The sequence below is a fragment of the Lytechinus variegatus genome, chromosome 2 (genome assembly GCF_018143015.1).
Source record: "Lytechinus variegatus isolate NC3 chromosome 2, Lvar_3.0, whole genome shotgun sequence".
NCBI classification, from domain to species: Eukaryota; Metazoa; Echinodermata; class Echinoidea; order Temnopleuroida; family Toxopneustidae; genus Lytechinus; species Lytechinus variegatus.
In genome coordinates, this window is record NC_054741.1 from 27,288,658 (window position 1) to 27,305,947 (window position 17,290).

A 17,290-nucleotide genomic window follows, 5' to 3' on the forward strand; every position below is an offset into this window, starting at 1 on the left:
AATTTAAAAGCATACGCACATTGCCTCAACCAAGGTAAGTCCTTGCCTCAAGCCCCCAACCTATCACAAGAGCAAGGAATAAAACGATACGTAAACAAATCAGCACATATAGGCTTGATACCTTTTTACACGTCTTCCTGTTTGTTTTGGTCAAATTGACAAAGTAATGTTCTGACCGTTCATGTTCCAGTCAGCCCAGTAGTCAGGACACTCAATCGATTCGATTAAAAGGAAAAATTAACAAGCAGGTGCCGTGGCCGAGTGGTCTAAGGCGCCTGGCTATACATGGAAAGTCCGGGTTCGATCCTCGGCCGCTGCACCATGCCCGTGAGCAAGGCATTTAATCTACAATGCTCTTTTATCCTGCTTTCAAATAAATGGAAATGCTATATGCATTACTGGTAACTAGGTGTGGACTTGTTTAAAAAAAAAAAAAAAAAAAAAAAAAACAAGAAATTAATAAGATTTTATTCTTCTTTTATCCATTAGTAGGCCCTACAAATACATTTTGTGCAGATAAATCCGTATAGTATCTTATAAACTTTTGTTGAGAAAATAAAATGAAAACAGTAAGGGTATATTATTCCATTCGTGAAATTCGTAATAAAAAAAATTATGAATAAAGAATATTGATTGCCCCGAAAAAATTGTTTGTTTTTCCTTTTTGAACTTGAAAAAAAAATAGTTTCTGACAATTGTTTGTCGCTTTCGGGTCAATGGAACTAGAAGGAAGAAATAAAAATCTGAAAAAAAGATGTGTGACTGAATTTACAATACCTAAAGTTCACCCTGTCTATCTCTGACCATGCTAATCATGGTGCAACAGTTTACACGCATGTCACCAATTGATTGGTGACATAACGTCTTCTCCTAACCTGTTTTGTTTTCTATTTGTATTTTTTTTTATCATGAATCATTCATTTTTTTGTTCCATGAAAAATGATTGGCCTCTGATCCAAAGTGTGGGATTATAATTGCTACAACTTGTTTGTTACGAATAAAATTTCGTACAACAGAGTAGAAACAGAAAAAAAAGGCAATGAAGACAAAGTATGCGCAATTTCGTATTTTTTCATCCGATTTTGATAAAACATTGTTGTGTTGCTTTTCATATTTATTAAGTTTATCAAAATCATATCCACCCTTTTATAACCCTCAATATGATAACAAATTCGTGATATTGAAACTTAAAAACATTTTTTTTTTCACTACTTCCAGACCCTATACCTGCCTCCCATATCCAACGATGTTCTATGCCCATGTCCTGCTCAACTTTCTGCTTTAGCGCCATCTGTGTTCAAATTTAGCAACAACTTTTATTGTCGATTCATTTCAACTCACTTGTCAGACCCACACGTGCAAAAATTAGTGTGTGAGAAATTGACGATTCAAACGTTCACTAAAATTGTAGTAAATGATGTCTGCACCGACAAACGAAATAAAGAAAGTGGTTGTCCATCCACTAGTGCTTCTCAGTGTTGTTGATCACTTCAACAGGATACGAAATCAAAGGAGAGTCGTCGGCGTTTTGCTGGGATCGTGGAGACAGGGAGTGCTTGACATTGCAAATTGTTTCGCAGGTAAAAAATGAATCACATTGATTGAAACACAAGATCTCAAGGGCCTAGCTTGTTCTAGGAGAACTAACATTAGACCTTTATAATAGTGTAATGTAAAATTATTTTAGGAAATTACAAAGAATATGTGGAGTGGGTTGATGATGATGGGGTGTCCAAGGCCAAACAAACTACGTGGACCTTTAGTTTTGAAAATGTTTTTTCAGGCTTAAATTTTTTTCAAAATTTATTCAAATTTTATCCAAAACCAATTTAAAAAAACGACCAAATTGAAGGCAAGATCCTAAACTATAAAATCATTGATGATATTGTAAAGTAGGTGAAGGGGTTAAGCCGGTATCGTGATCTAAAAATTTTATTCCGATTGACGATCTGCGCGCTGTGCTGGAAATCCGTTCTGAAAAAGTGTGATCTAACTTCGCGGACCAAAGTTTTTGTGGAGATAAAAGCAAAAGGTGAAATATTTATATCAGATTGATGGCAAAATGGTATAGAATGGGTCAGTACCAAACTGAAGATATAGTGATCGTGATGATGCTTGCTGAGAAATTCAGATTTCTTCGGAATGGGCGCTAGTGGTGTGGTGACAAATTTGCCAATTTTTTTGTATTTTCATAATTACTGAACTCTTTCTAAAGAAACTTACACTAGTTGTAGAGGGTAATTTTAGGTCACTTTTTACGTTGATGATGTCAGATTTTAAAGATATTGAATATTTTTTTTAGATAATGACCGTCCGCAAAGTATGGACACGTTCGAAGATTGGACTCACTGCCATACACCATACATGCAGACCCTATTGCATATCACAAAAGCAAGTTAAAATTTCATGTTTGGTTCAATTGAATTTCACTTTAAGCAGATTCAATTCAATATAGACTGGAAGGTCCCCCAAGTCTGTGCAGTAGCCATTGTCTGCAGCGCATATTTGTATCTGTGCAATTCGAATAAGAAGACACAATGACCACAAATTTCACACCTGCAATGCATAGGTAGATAATCATTAAAATATCTGATTTGAATTTTCAGGCATTTCATGTGAGTGATGCTGTGACAGTCTCAAAATGCAGCCTTTATCCCTCAAAACTCTGAATCATGTGTAAAAAGAATGGGTGCGCAGAGAGACATGGAGCACCACTTCTTTGTTCAATCTAAAAATGAGATTTTGAGCACACTTGTAAGAATATAAGAACTTTATCAACTGATTTTTTGTCTCACCTGCATAGCAGAGTGAGACTATAGGCGCCGCTTTTCCGACGGCGGCGGCGGCGGCGTCAACATCAAATCTTAACCTGAGGTTAAGTTTTTGAAATGACATCATAACTTAGAAAGTATATGGACCTAGTTCATAAAACTTGGCCATAAGGTTAATCAAGTATTACTGAACATCCTTTTAGAGTTTCATGTCACATGACCAAGGTCAAAGGTCATTTAGGGTCAATGAACTTAGACCATGTTGGGGGAATCAACATCAAAATCTTAACCTGAGGTTAAGTTTTTGAAATGTCATCATAACTTAGAAAATATATGGACCTAGTTCATTAAACTTGGACATAAGGTCAATCATGTATCACCAAACATCCTGCGTGAGTTTCATGTCACATGACCAAGGTCAAAGGTCATTTAGGGTCAATGAACTTTGGCCGATTTGGGGGTATCTGTTGAATTACAATCAAAACTTTAAAAGTTTTTGGATCTGATTCATGAAACTTGGACATAATAGTAATCAAGTATCACTGAACATCCTGTGCAAGTTTCAGGTCACATGATCAAGGTCAAAGGCCATGTAGGGTCAATGAACTTAGGCCGAATTGGGGGTATTTGTTGAATTACCATCATAACTTTGAAAGTATGTTGGTCTAGTTCATAAATCTTGGACCTAAGAGTAATCAAGTACATGTATCACTGAACATCCTGTGCGCATTTTAGGTCACATGACCAAGGTCAAAGGTCAATGAACTTTGGCCATAATGGGGGTATCTGTTGAATTACCATCATAACTTTGCAAGTTTATTGATTTGACTTTTGAAACTTGGACATAAGAGTAATCAAGTATCATTGAATATCCTGTGCAAGTTTCAGGTCACATGATCAAGGTCAAAGGTCATGTGAGGTCAATGAATTTTGGCCACATTGGGGGTATTTGTTGAATTACCATCCTATCTCTGTAAGTGTATTGGTCTAGTTCATAAAATGTGTAAATAAGAGTAACCAAGTGTCACTGAACATCTTGTGTGAGTTATAGTAGTTTTCAAAGTCAGCAATGCTGCTATGTTGAATCGCGTGATGCAGGTGAGACGGCCAGAGGCATTCCACTTTTTTTTTAATGAAAATAAATTCATGTTTAATCGTAAGGTGAATTTTTAGGTGCGCAGACATGGGGCCCCTCTTCATACTCTGCTCATCACCTGTAACATACATGATGTACACAAGAATCATGACTGATATCAGATATTGAGGGGTGTGAATGTCATTGGCATTATAAGCAAGGACGTATTGACTAGCCGACACCTTGACATGGACTTGTCTTCCCAGTTATGCCCACAATCATTGAAGTTTAACTTTGTGGTTCAGGACGTGAAAATATTAGATATTTAGAGCGTAATCAAGGAATTTTACAGTAATAAACCATGATATTGAAGTAATGGTCTTGACTTATTCAAAGGGAAACTGTTCAAATTTATTTGAGATATATTCAAGTCATGAAAATAGAAGAGAAATAAAATGTTGGATTGCTAAATGAGGGGTAATTGCAAACCGGATGCATAGTTTATTTTGTGATGATTTACATGCCAATATGTTTTTTCTTTTCTTTTTAGTCTATAGGCTAGCCAACATTGTGCCGATTGAGACATGTACAGGAAACTAAAGAGAATAGATATATGATTTGAAACATCAAGAATAGTCTCTACCCCAACAATCACTATTGATAACAAGTTCTATCACCTTTCTATCTCTCTCTCTCCTCAGTTCCATTTGATGAAGATGACAAAGATGCTTCTGTTTGGTTCTTGGATCACGATTATCTTGAGAACATGTACACAATGTTCAAGAAAGTCAATGGTAAGCTGGTCATTTTATTTCAAGACGAGTCATATAGCAATCTGAATTGAATAAGCCTTTTCATTTCAGTAGGCAGGAATAATATATTTTCAAGTTGAATTGCATCATTTCGATGCGGACTGGCATTTATGTTTATTATATGTAAACACTGATATAATGAAGTATGGAGAGCAGACTATATGCTGATTATTATCATTGGTAATGAAAATACATGTTCCACAGAGCAGCAGTGGAGCCAACAATCATGAAAGAAAAATACCTGTTCTGGTAACTATTTTCAAAATGAGTTTAACTGACAGAATCCAATCAAATGACCACCCTAGTGTCTGTCTGCATAAATAAAAAAATAAAAAATATGCCAAAAGATTCTGGAAGAGATTGTGTAAGAAAACAACAAGCATGAAATCGCCAGGCTTGTTTTCCAAGGAACAACTATACACTGTAAGTGATCTTCATTGTGATCGGTTTCCAGCTAAGATTTCATGATTTCACAAAATTCAGTTCAACTAAAAGATCTAGATCTACAATGATGAACGGTAGTGACATTTAATCTTGGTTTTCATATGAAATCAGTGTTTACTTCATCTACTTTCATTTATTTTTATACATAACATGGCCCCGTTTCACAGAGACTTGTTATAATAACAAATGCATAATTTTTATAACAAATTTATCACCAGCCAATCAGAATGAAGGATTTCAGTAGCTTTTAACTGTTATTGCAAATTTGTTATTGTAACAAGATTTATTAAACGGGGCCCAGATCTACTGTACATCGTTGTTGCTTCATTCAAATCCACTCCTTAAAAAGATAAGTAATTATTATGACAGGATTAAAGGATAAAACCTACTGCATCTCAATAATTCCCAATGATTTCTCATCACACGTAGTTGTATTGATTCACATTACCTGTATGTGTATTTCTAGGTTTGTTTCCTGCTTTCATTTATTACTTTCTATGTTTTCATGTTGTCCAATCTAGCAAGGGAAAAGATAGTGGGATGGTACCATACAGGACCAAAACTTCATCAGAATGACATTGCAATCAATGAACTCATCAGGAAATACTGCCCAAATTCTGTAAGTATCTCTTTATTCTGTAAAATTGGTATGGTTGCATGGTATTGCAAATTGATTATCACCAGTTGTAATGTTAAAAGCTATGATGTATCGGACTCCATGAATAATTCTGGTTCAAACTTACAAAATTTTACATATCTTTCTTCAGCTATAACTAATAGTAAAGCAGGTTCAATCAGAGGGTAAAGTTGGTTAGGGTGGACATTTTTATGACCATTTTGATCCATGTATGTTGGATTAGGGTAGTAGGGATATTATCTTGATTGGTCATTTCTCAAATGATGTACCTCTTTTTGTTAATGCTTTGCAGATCACTATTCATCAACATAGTTTTAAAAAAATTCTCTGGATTAATAACTCTATATAACCAACTGAACTATTGTTCTACTTTATAAATCTGATATCAATTACTGTATTGTGAATTTCAAGTGTTAGGCAATTGTGTGTTCATAAATTTTACTCCCCCGCCCTCGCCTCCTTGTAATTAATTTCATTCCTCTTAAAATCATTGGCCAGTGTAACTTCTGTGAGTTAACTGAACATGTTATTTTGAACTCTTAATATATCTACAGAGTGTGATTATAATTCTTATGTTGATCATTGTTTTCTTCCTCTTCTGATAGGTATTATGTATCATTGATGCAAAACCCAAAGAACTGGGATTGCCAACAGAAGCGTACTATGCAGTAGAAGAAGTACATGATGTAAGTATAAAAAAAGAAAAATAATATGCATTGGTACTTTCTTCCCCTTCCCAAAGAATATGCCCTAAATATCACACCATTTTTTATTGCATCTACCTGAAATTAATGTTCTTTATTAAAATGAACTTGATGGGTTAGGGTTATTCACTGTGACATACAATGTGAAATCTATGCATTTACACTAGAACATGATTTTCCAAATTGCCTCATTGTTCCATGTATACTTCAAGCTTTAAAGTTGGCAGTGGCTCAAACTTAAACATCCTTTTGTGGAAATGATAATTTATGAATTAAAACTGAGTTAAGACACATCCAAATACCACCCCCCCCCCCCCCCGAAAGAAGAAAAAAAAAACAAGATGAAACACCCAATTGGACGGTGAATTGAAATGACAGACAAAAGAAGAAAAAAAAAATCATTTTTATTATTGTGCATCGGTAGAACTAGTGAGCATGCAGTAACCATGGAAACTAGTCTAAACCCAGTTCGTATGCTCACAAAACCTACAAATGCAATTACGTTATTTTGGATCCTCATCCTTTTCTCCCTGAAAAAAATCAAAAATTTATACAAAAATATAAATGAAATTGAATATGTTGTTCAATAGAATTACACAAATTAGATTTTCCGAAGTACATTAGAGTAGATAAACCGACATAAATAGACTTATACTCCTTAAACCTAATTTTCTCCTGATGATTTAGGATGGGACACCAACGAGTAAAACGTTTGAACACATCCCAAGTGAGATGGGTGCGGAGGAAGCAGAAGAAGTAGGAGTAGAACATCTACTTAGGTAAGATTACAGCATTGAACAATTACATATAGCAGTCATTCACTTTTTTTCAATTCATTCCTTTCACTCGATAAAAATAATGTATAAAAGTGAGAACTTACATAATGGCAAGAAAGAACAACAATACAAGGTACAAGTGTAGAGAAAATGGTCATACAGTAAAATAATGTACAAAACAATCTTTGAGTGCAGACTGGCATTAAAGATAAATTCCAGTATTGGTAACGATCTCAAAATGACTTTTTACAGAATCTAATATAATGACCACCCAAGAGTCTGTTTGTATGAATAAAAAATATGTGCCAAAGGATTCTGGAAGAAATTGTGTAATTGCTGAGAAATAAGCAAAATAAGCGCGAATTCGGTCACTTCCGTCGGGTCTTTATTCCAGCAATAATAATACACTGTCCCACATGTGCCTATCTATGTTGGTGATCTTCAGTGTGAACATTTTTCAGCATAGATTTCAAGATTTCACAAAGTTCAGTTAATGTAACTTTATCAGATCTAGATCCTCGATGATATACTGACAATTAAGCCTGGTTTTACAGACTTTCTCATGAAATCAGTGTTTACTGCAAACTACTGGAATTTCTCTTTAAAGATCAGATGGATTTTAGTAGTTCCAGCCCAGTAAAGAACGAACAAGGACGGAATGAAAAATAAAACATACAATGATACAGACATGCTAGGGGGGGAAACAATCATTGATAAAGTGTTAATGAAGTGTTTGCCTTTCTGGAAGAATGATAGAAAACAAGAAAAGGACTACAGAAAATTCAACAGGTGAAGTTAGTGAAGAATTTCTGTAATCATTTTCTTATAAAATATGTCTTCAAAAGTTTTTTCTTAAAATTTTAAGAAATTAGATTTACTCCTATGTTTGTATTTATTTGTTTATACTGTAGTGATATAATTTGAGGTTGTACTCCTGGGTTCCGTTACACAAAGGTTAGCGGTTGATCGTACACTTGATTTTCACAATTAATTGTACATTGTAGTCTATGTAATCAATCTTAGAAGAGAATTTTACGATCAGTCTAAGCATTTTGTTATTGGCTCCTGATAGTTTTGAAGAAAGTGAATCAACAGGGTGATATCTTGTTGAATGATAGATATCATGCCATGTCTATGTAAACTGAATGATTGAGGTCGCTTCCAAACAACGAGTTTACCTAAGAATGACATTCATAATGGCATTTAAAGTCAAAACATGTAAATTGCAGATTTTCAATTATACCTAAGTTATGCTAAATTATAAAAAGAATTATGCTTGAGTAATCAAGCATAGTTCTTGTGGTTGATTGTAAACCAAGCATAATTTTACGTTGTATTTTAGGTTACGCAGTATTACCCACATAAATTAAGAGTTGATATGTGTTCAATTGCAACTCAATTTTCTTACAATGTCACACACTGATAAGAAATCAGATTATTATTGTATGATGTCTTTACATCCGTGACCATACTCTTAATCATTATTGTTCTTTGTTTCGCTGTAGGGATATCAAAGACACAAGCGTAGGAACATTATCTCAGAGGATTACAGCTCAGCTGTTAGGTTTGAAAGGTTTACAATCACAGATTCAACACATCAGTGGTTATTTACAGAAGGTTGCAGCAGGAGAATTACCCATCAACCATACCATCATTTATCAATTACAGGTCAGTGGTGCTTGAGGGATATCAAGAAAATATTGAATAAATGTAGTATTAGCTTGCAAACGTGTTAATCTGAAATGCATGAAGCATGTAGACATTGTATTAAAACAAGTTAGGTTAATCTGGGTATTGCAAGTTTGGTGCCAAAGATACGTGAGACTCACAAAATCACAAAAATCCCCCCCCCCAAAAAAAAAAAGAACTACGGGGCAGAATACCACCCCCCCCCCCATTTTTTTAGGGTTGATATGAAAGCTTCCAAATGATATAAGCCATTTAAGTGAATTTACTGTGCTGGCATGGCTGGCTTCACTCTTCCCATCTCAAGGCGTCCCCTCTTCTGTAAACGCTCATGTATTTGTCATGTCTTGATAAGTCTAAGAACGGTTAATACTAGTGTGTGGTAACTTGTCTCTGTTGGTAAATTAAACTCTGTTCCTCGATGCAAATCAGTTCAGTGATGGCATTCTGTGCTGTTATCACAAACAGCGCAAGTGTTTCCAGCATCCTAGTAATGGTAATAAAGCATATGATTACCTATGATGCGATGCTATAACAGCATAGTGCCATCAACTTCTTTGTGTAGAGTTCTAATTATTTACACCACATTTATGATGTTGGATGTCACCGAGACCAGAATTTTAAATTTACAATTCTCTCTCTATCCACCTCCCTGTTACCCCAAGGATGTATTCAACCTACTACCCGATGTGAACCTGAGCGACTTTGTCAAATCCCTGACCACCAAGACCAACGACCAGATGCTCGTGGTCTACCTCGCCTCCCTCATCCGCTCCATCCTCGCCCTTCACAACCTCATCAACAACAAGATTCAAAACAGAGACCTTGAGAAGCAAGAAGGCAAGAAGAAGGAAGAGAAGAAGGATGAAAAGAAGGATGACAAAGAGAAAAAGGATGATAAGGAGAAGAAGGATGATAAGGACGACAAGAGCAAAGATAAGAAGGATTCCAAGTCGAAGGATAAAAAGTAGACTTTGAGGTGATGGATATCACATGGACTTGAATAGCAGGCTCTTTGATGGAGCATCAGCAAGAAATGTTCAGATGAAGATTTTCTTATCATGGACAGCTTGGATATGTGATCAAGATTTGATGGATGCCTGGAAACATGATACGATTAGAATTTATTTAATTTCCCTTGTAAAGCCAAACTTATTTCATTGAATTTAAAACAAAATTGTAAAATCAAATAATGCTCCTGCATGGAAGATGGAACGCTAGTTTTAATTTTGTTTTTATCAAGGAATATCCCCCTTATCAGTTAGTAAATTTAATGAGTATACAATATAATGGGGGGGGGGGTGTCGAACAAAAAATTAATCTAATTTTTGTATTGTCCAAGTCAAAGATATTTATATGTGCTTATGCATGTTGTTGGATTGAAGCTTGAATTTATACTCAAATAACTAGAAAAAATTACTATTTATTTTCAATTTGTAGGTTGTTGATTTCTACATTCCATTGCATCAAAATAGAAAACATAAACTTACAGGCCCGAATTCACAAAGGTGGTTTTGAAAACCCATGGTTGAATCCATGGTTCATGCAGATTTCCTGTATAAATTACGCTTAATTTAGCGTGTATAAAAAATTCCAATGCTGACGCGCTTTTGTTACAGTGCGCCAAATTGATGCCTGTTACCATGGTTAGATACACTATTTTATTCATGAGTCCAATGTTTTAAGAGTGGACTCATTAATTCAAAACAGTGGACTCGTGAATAAAATAGGATAACCATGGCAACAGACGGCAATTTGGCGCACTGTGACAAAAGCGCGCATCAACTTTGGGCATTTTTTAATGTACGCGCTAAATTAAGCGTAATTTATACAGGAAATCTGCATAAACCATGGACTCAACCGTGGGTTTTCAAAACCACCTTCGTGGATTCGGGCCACAGAATTTATACAGTGAAAGATAGTTGATACCTGTTGATGCAGGTGATTACAAATCTATAGGAATCAACTTGCATTGGCAGTGCATCGGCTCTGTAAGACTACTGACTCTTTGGTAATAATTATGACATTAAAGATAGGATCAGGTATGGTGCTCATATTTTGACAAATTCATGATTAATACTGATAACACATTATTGATTAGGCAGATCTATGTACATCGGCAACAGAATCAGAATACCTTGATGTACTTGTGCATTGTCTCTTCAAAAATACCCTCCAAATGGCAGTTTCAGATATGTTCAGGATTGCATCTCCCCAATTTATGTTTGGAAGATTATTTTATCTTTCTTCTTTCTTTTTTATTTTGTTTGTTTATTTCAAATCGATTTTGTTTTTCTTCAATCATTGTTAAGACGGTCACTTCAAAATTGATATGCATAAATATATGATCACCTCGGGTATGAAAGGGCAGACAGTTAGTATTTGTCTTTTATTTTTATTTTGTTTCCTTTAAGGAAAAGAAATAAGCCACATTGATAAAACTATCAATATACTCTCTTCGATATATCATAGTGCAAAGGAAGGGAAGGGATGTCCGTGTATCTGAATGTCTTGGTCATTCGTTTAGATTAAGTATGAAGAAAGTAAGGGTTGGCGTTATAAGCCTGACCAAGACATGTATTTATAGTACCGTTTGCTATTGTTCAATTTTTATGTCTTATGTCATTTATGTTTATGTTTTGTTACAAAACAATAAAATTTCTCAAATGTATGTGTCCATTCTGGTGTCAAAGTATTGTGTATTGTTTGATATATAGAGGGTGACACGACATTTGCTCTGGAGACAATTGCTCTGGGTTTTATTTTGTCTAAGATACAGAGTTAAGCTGGCAATAGGGTTTTATTTTAGGTTTAGGTTAAGAATAGGGCATAGTGTTAAATCCAGTGTTGAAGTTTGTGATTCCATTAGTGTGTGGAATTCACAGCAGAGCAATTGTCGCCGGAGCAAATGTCATGGAACCAAATAGAATTCTGAATGCAGCGAATCGATGTTTAATGTTGCCTAATGCAGGTGAATTTGCACAAGTCAGATCTCTTGGGATTTTGTTTGACTTCAGGACAATAATCAAAGGTAAAGGCATGCTCGATATTGCCCTTCCTGTAGCCCAAATTCGGATTTAAGGGCAATTTGCCATTTTTTATAAATCAAAGTACTACAAAAACACCAGTGAATTTAGTTAATGTTAAAAAAAGCCTGAAAAACAATATTTTTCAATAATATTGGCTATGTTGCCTTTTACCTGCCAAACAATATTTTAATCAACAAATTTTTCAATTTTTCTGAACATTAAGCTTAGGAAAGAAAAAAAGGGAGATTTGGGTATGGCAATTATATCTAATACAATGAAATTGCATTGAATTACTAAGGTGAGGTACATTGAGTAGAGAAATGAAGGAATAATTTAACAAATAATTTGCTATCAGTGTTGTAGTCAAGGCTCAAACCTCCAAGGCTAAGGCCAAGGCCAAGGCTTTAATACCCAAGGCCAAGGCTTCAATAACCAAGGCTGAGGCCAAGGCATGGAAACCCAAGGCCAAGGCCAAGGCCTGAAAACCTCAAGGCCAAGGCCAAGGCCAAGGCATTTCAATTGTACAATATATGGAAAAAAAAGACAACAATGCTTAGGCGGCATACATGACACACAGGACCAAAAGTATAAAAGGTGTGAGCGAGCAAAAATTTTTACCCTTGTACATTTAAAACGAATATAATTTTATGATAGATCATGTAGATTTAGACATCAAATTAAAATAAACATATCAGCATATAGTTACATTTGTACAATTCATTATTGTTCTAGGCGATTCACATTGCAATAATTATTATTACCAAGGTGATCTGATCATGGCATGCCCATTCTCAACATGTCTTTCTCCTCTACCTGGGACAGGGGAGGCAGAATGTATTTTTTTTTTGGGGGGAGGTCAAAGCCAAAAATGCACTTACAGTATAAGTCAAAATGAGAATTTTGGTGCAGTTCAGCAAAGCTTTTTTAAGTGATTTCTAATTGATAAGACAGATATTTTGATTTAGGCTTTAATTTCCCGCTATAGAAAGCATAGCGAGCAAGTGGTTTTGAAAAAAAAATCAATTTTGAAGTTGTAAAACTCGATTTTGGGTCAATTTAATGGTGCCAATCACTGTTAAAAGGGCATCCTTGCGAGATGTTGTAATAAGAAATGAAATTTAAATATTTTGAGCTGTTTTTGTAATCATGAAAAAGGTGTGCATCTTACTAAACAAATTAACGCGAGCACAAAACACAAGCAGAAATTTTTAGTGACCAGAAAAGGAAGCTGTTCTGGACTGCATTTAGTGACTCATACATGTAAATAGGATACATAACTCACCAATCAAAAAAATGCGAGCGCAAAGCGCGAGCTCAAAAATTTGTAATATTCCGATCTAAAAACTAGACATTCTAAGCATTTTTTTGTGTAAATTGAATGCGAACCTTACTTAACAATAATTTATGCAAGCACAATCCAAATTTTGTTGATTTTGAAACCTAAAATTTTGCTCTGTATGCCATGCTTGGCCCCTCAAAATTTTTGGCTCATCATGCCATTGATGCCATAGCCCATTTGGAAATGACGAAATTGAAGTTTGTGTTCAAGTTTACCGAATCTTTTCAGAATATCATTAAGACTTAAAACATTCTTATTGGTCAAAGAAAATAATAGAAGGAAAACCTAATGGAATAGAAATCAACCTTGTTATCATTCTTTAGAGTAAGCTATTTTTAGAGTATGAAAATTGTTGTCAAAATTGTAGTCAGATCTGTCAGAATTATTCCTGTCATAAAATCACTATAATCAGTGGCGTACCGTGGGTCACGGCATTGGGGGGCACCAGCAAAAGCTTGGAATTGCCTAGTGAGCGCGCAAAGCGCTCCCAGTTGCCAGGTATTCTGAACTAATATAGATATTTTTATAAGGACAGTGCCAATAAACGGACATGTATCTCACTAGTCAAATAATGCGAGCGCGAAGCGCGAGCTTAAAATTTTTGATATTCAAACCTAAAAAGGGACATTACAATCAATCTTTTGTAATCATGATACGTACCTGTCTTGTTAAATAATGCGAGCGCGAAGCGCGAACTGAAATTTTTGTAGATATTGACCCCAAACAGGAAGATTTTAAGGACTATATTTTAGGAATCTTTTATCTATTAAGATTATACACATCTCACCATAGTCATCTAATGGGAGTGCCAATAAGCGCTTGCTGATTTTGTTAGAATTACATCTAAACATGCACATAAAGCACTTGTAATCATGATTAACAATTAACATACCCATCTCACTAATCAAATCTTGCGAGCGTGAAGCGCGAGCTGAAAATTTAGGAAATTCAGACCTGAAGAGGGGCATTTTAAGGCTTGTTTGTAGGAATTCAAGAAGGACTTACATAGTTCACTAACCAAATGATGCGAGTGCGAAGCGCGAGCTGAAAATTTTTGATATTCAGATCAGAAAACAGAAAAAGGAAGATTTTAAGGACTCATTCTAGGAATTGATGGAGAGCAGACATCTTTCACCAATCCACTACTGCGAACGTAAGCACGGACAGGAAATGTTTTATATTAAGACCTTAAAATGGGACAATCACTTACAGTATTCATGAAAAAGAAGCATACTTTCGTACATGTAAAAGAATAACTCGAAGTGCGAGGAAATATATTTGGTAGTTTGGTGTATATTGACTTGAAAACGGGAGGTTTTAGTATAACAGGATTATATATCTCGGTAAACAGACAATGGGAGCACCAGGAACAATGAAGACATATGCCCTGAGCAAATTATGTTTCATTTATATGAAAAAAATGTTTCTTATGTAATGTAACATAACATAATTATAACATTATAATGAACATTGTCTTCTTTCCCACTACGTTTCTCTTCCTTTCTCCCTCTTTTCCTCCTATTTTTAGTCAGCCGATGGGGGGGGGGGGGCACGTGCCCCATGCCCCCCTGTAGTTACGCCATTGACTATAATCCTAATCGTAATTATTATCATTATTATTGATATTGTCATTATCCTTATTAGTCATGATTACGTCATATTACCAATAAAGAATATTAATTTTCATCACTTCTCTTTGTTACATAATTATGTGATGATAATTGCAATTGATGGCACTGCTAGGTACATATACTGCTTCTGCTGCAGCTGACTGGTAGTATTTAGTGTCATTAGATGTACAGAACAATTGAAACATTTATAATTACTTGTATAAAACAAATGAAAAGTACAAAATACAAAATGCCTTGAAAAAGCCTTGAAAATGCCTTGAAATTTCAAGGCTCAAAATCCTCAAGGCCAAGGCCAAGGCCCTCTCAAGGCCAAGGCCTGAATGTTCAAGGCCAAGGCTTTGAAAAAATAGGCCTTAAGGCGCCTTAAGGCCAAGGCCGAGCATCAAGGCACTACAACACTGTTTGCTATGGTTCTTTTTTTTATTTTGTTATCTACTGTCTGTAGCATCTTATTCATATCCCCTCTCTTCAGTTCGAATCTTCGTACCAATCCCTTCCAAATCCCTCTTTTTATCTCTCCCTCTTTCATGCCTCAACAAACTTCTCTTTTTACTCCTCTCTTCTTCTCTACCCCTCTCTTATCTCATTGTCTTATGTATTTTCATCATTCAATTCATCTTTCTTCCTTTCCAATTCCCAAATTTTTCTCTACTTTCAAATTTTCTTCCCACCCCTCTCCCTTGCTCTCTCTCTCTTTGTTGTTCTCCTTCCTTTTCTCCTTTGTTTTTGGTATGACTTTCCTCTGAGTCCACACACATGGTAAAATTATTTTTCAAGCAAATGCCTAACAATATTTTGGCCTTTTCAGGACCAACATATGACCACAAAAGAAGCACATAGTGTACTATCATGAAACAACTACACTCTTCTTCGCTATGGAAACCTTCAAAACTTACATATTTTCCTTACAAATTCTGATAAGAAATAGTTTGGTCACATGGCTCTTGAAAATAATGCATAGTGATTCATGTTTTAACACATCTCCTCTGACCATTAGTAATTGCTCATCTTAAACCATATATCATGCAACTCTTCCTATATTCACTGTTTCCTGCACACTCCAACATGGAAAATAGCAGACTCAATTTTATTAGGCTATTTTATTTTTTTCATATATTTTCTACATAATGCATTACTTACCAAATTAATCTATAATTCAAGCTTTTACTTGTACGTACATTTGTACTGAATTTCAAGATTTAAAATCTGTACATCTGTTTAAAAATATTGCAAATGCATTCAATACATGTACATGAAATCAATTTAAAAGGCAGGTGTATCATAATGATGAAAGGAGAAGAAAAGTATTGATTTACTTATATTTCATAAAATATAGCTCAATATATACAAGTAGTCATTCACAGCTAATAACACAACTGTGCAGTTAGTTTGATGTCAATATATTGCAATATCTAAATCTACATGTATATTCAAATTAAATTCTGAATAAACACTATCACACACCGTAGTCCATACAAGAGACTCGGCCGCTTGGTAAACTTGGTTGCCTAACACGGGCGGAAATCCCACGGGGGATCCCTACCCAAAATGGTAGGGGGACACAATATCAAATGTCCCCCTACTACTTTTGGTCTTTTATGATGGAAAGATATACATTATTCAAAATCGAAATAAAACATGTATTTTGGACGATATGACCTTGCTTTTGGGGTGATGGGTGATAACCTTCTTTTCTTTTTTTTTTGCTTGTCAAGTTTTCCAGCCCCCCATACCTTTGGGGAGAGATTTCCACCTATGTTGCTTACACAGTCTAGTTCAGTGACTGCTAAGACTGTATTATTTCAGTGTTCAGTGTTGGAAGTACAGTCGGATTACCTTCCATAGCAAAGAAATAATCTGAGCTAACCAAAATGATCCAAACCACATCATTGATAGCAAAACATTAAGTGAGACTTGTCCCCAAGACCAGTCTTATCATAATTTTGGTGCCGTGCTGATGTAAACATCCACCCAACATGAACAACAAAGGTCAACATCAACTAGAAATCATCCAATGGATGCTCGATAGTGTCACATGGCAGAATTTACCAAGGAGACCTAGTTAACTTAATAAAGTACTTCATCTCATGTTTCCGTCTTTTTTAACAGATCATCAAATTGATTAAAAAAAAAAAACATTGGCATTGTTTAGAAGTAGCTATATATGGACATAATTCTAGAAATATCTCTACCAAAGTGCAAAATAATTCTTAAATGCCACAGCTGGAAAGTTAATGAATCAATCAAAAAATGCACATAGAATTGTATACCATTCTGGAGAGTCAACATTTCCATTTTCCTCAAGGTGAAGTTGTCATTTGCATTTGCTTTCAAAATCCTTTCAATATTCAAGTCAAGATAAGTCAATGGTGACTTTCCCTCTCAA

The 17,290-nt window shown here is 35.2% G+C and overlaps 1 protein-coding gene across 1 annotated transcript; it reads left to right on the forward strand.

The window, feature by feature from the left end:
- The first annotated feature begins 1,301 nt into the window (after nucleotides 1–1,301).
- LOC121407723 (26S proteasome non-ATPase regulatory subunit 7-like) lies at nucleotides 1,302–10,435 on the forward strand. Its single transcript, XM_041598913.1, has 7 exons — nucleotides 1,302–1,580; nucleotides 4,548–4,640; nucleotides 5,624–5,721; nucleotides 6,345–6,425; nucleotides 7,131–7,222; nucleotides 8,725–8,887; nucleotides 9,571–10,435. The coding sequence occupies exons 1-7, from the start codon at nucleotides 1,415–1,417 to the stop codon at nucleotides 9,874–9,876; spliced, it is 999 nt and encodes a 332-aa protein (XP_041454847.1). The 5' UTR covers nucleotides 1,302–1,414; the 3' UTR covers nucleotides 9,877–10,435.
- The last annotated feature ends 6,855 nt before the right edge of the window (nucleotides 10,436–17,290 follow it).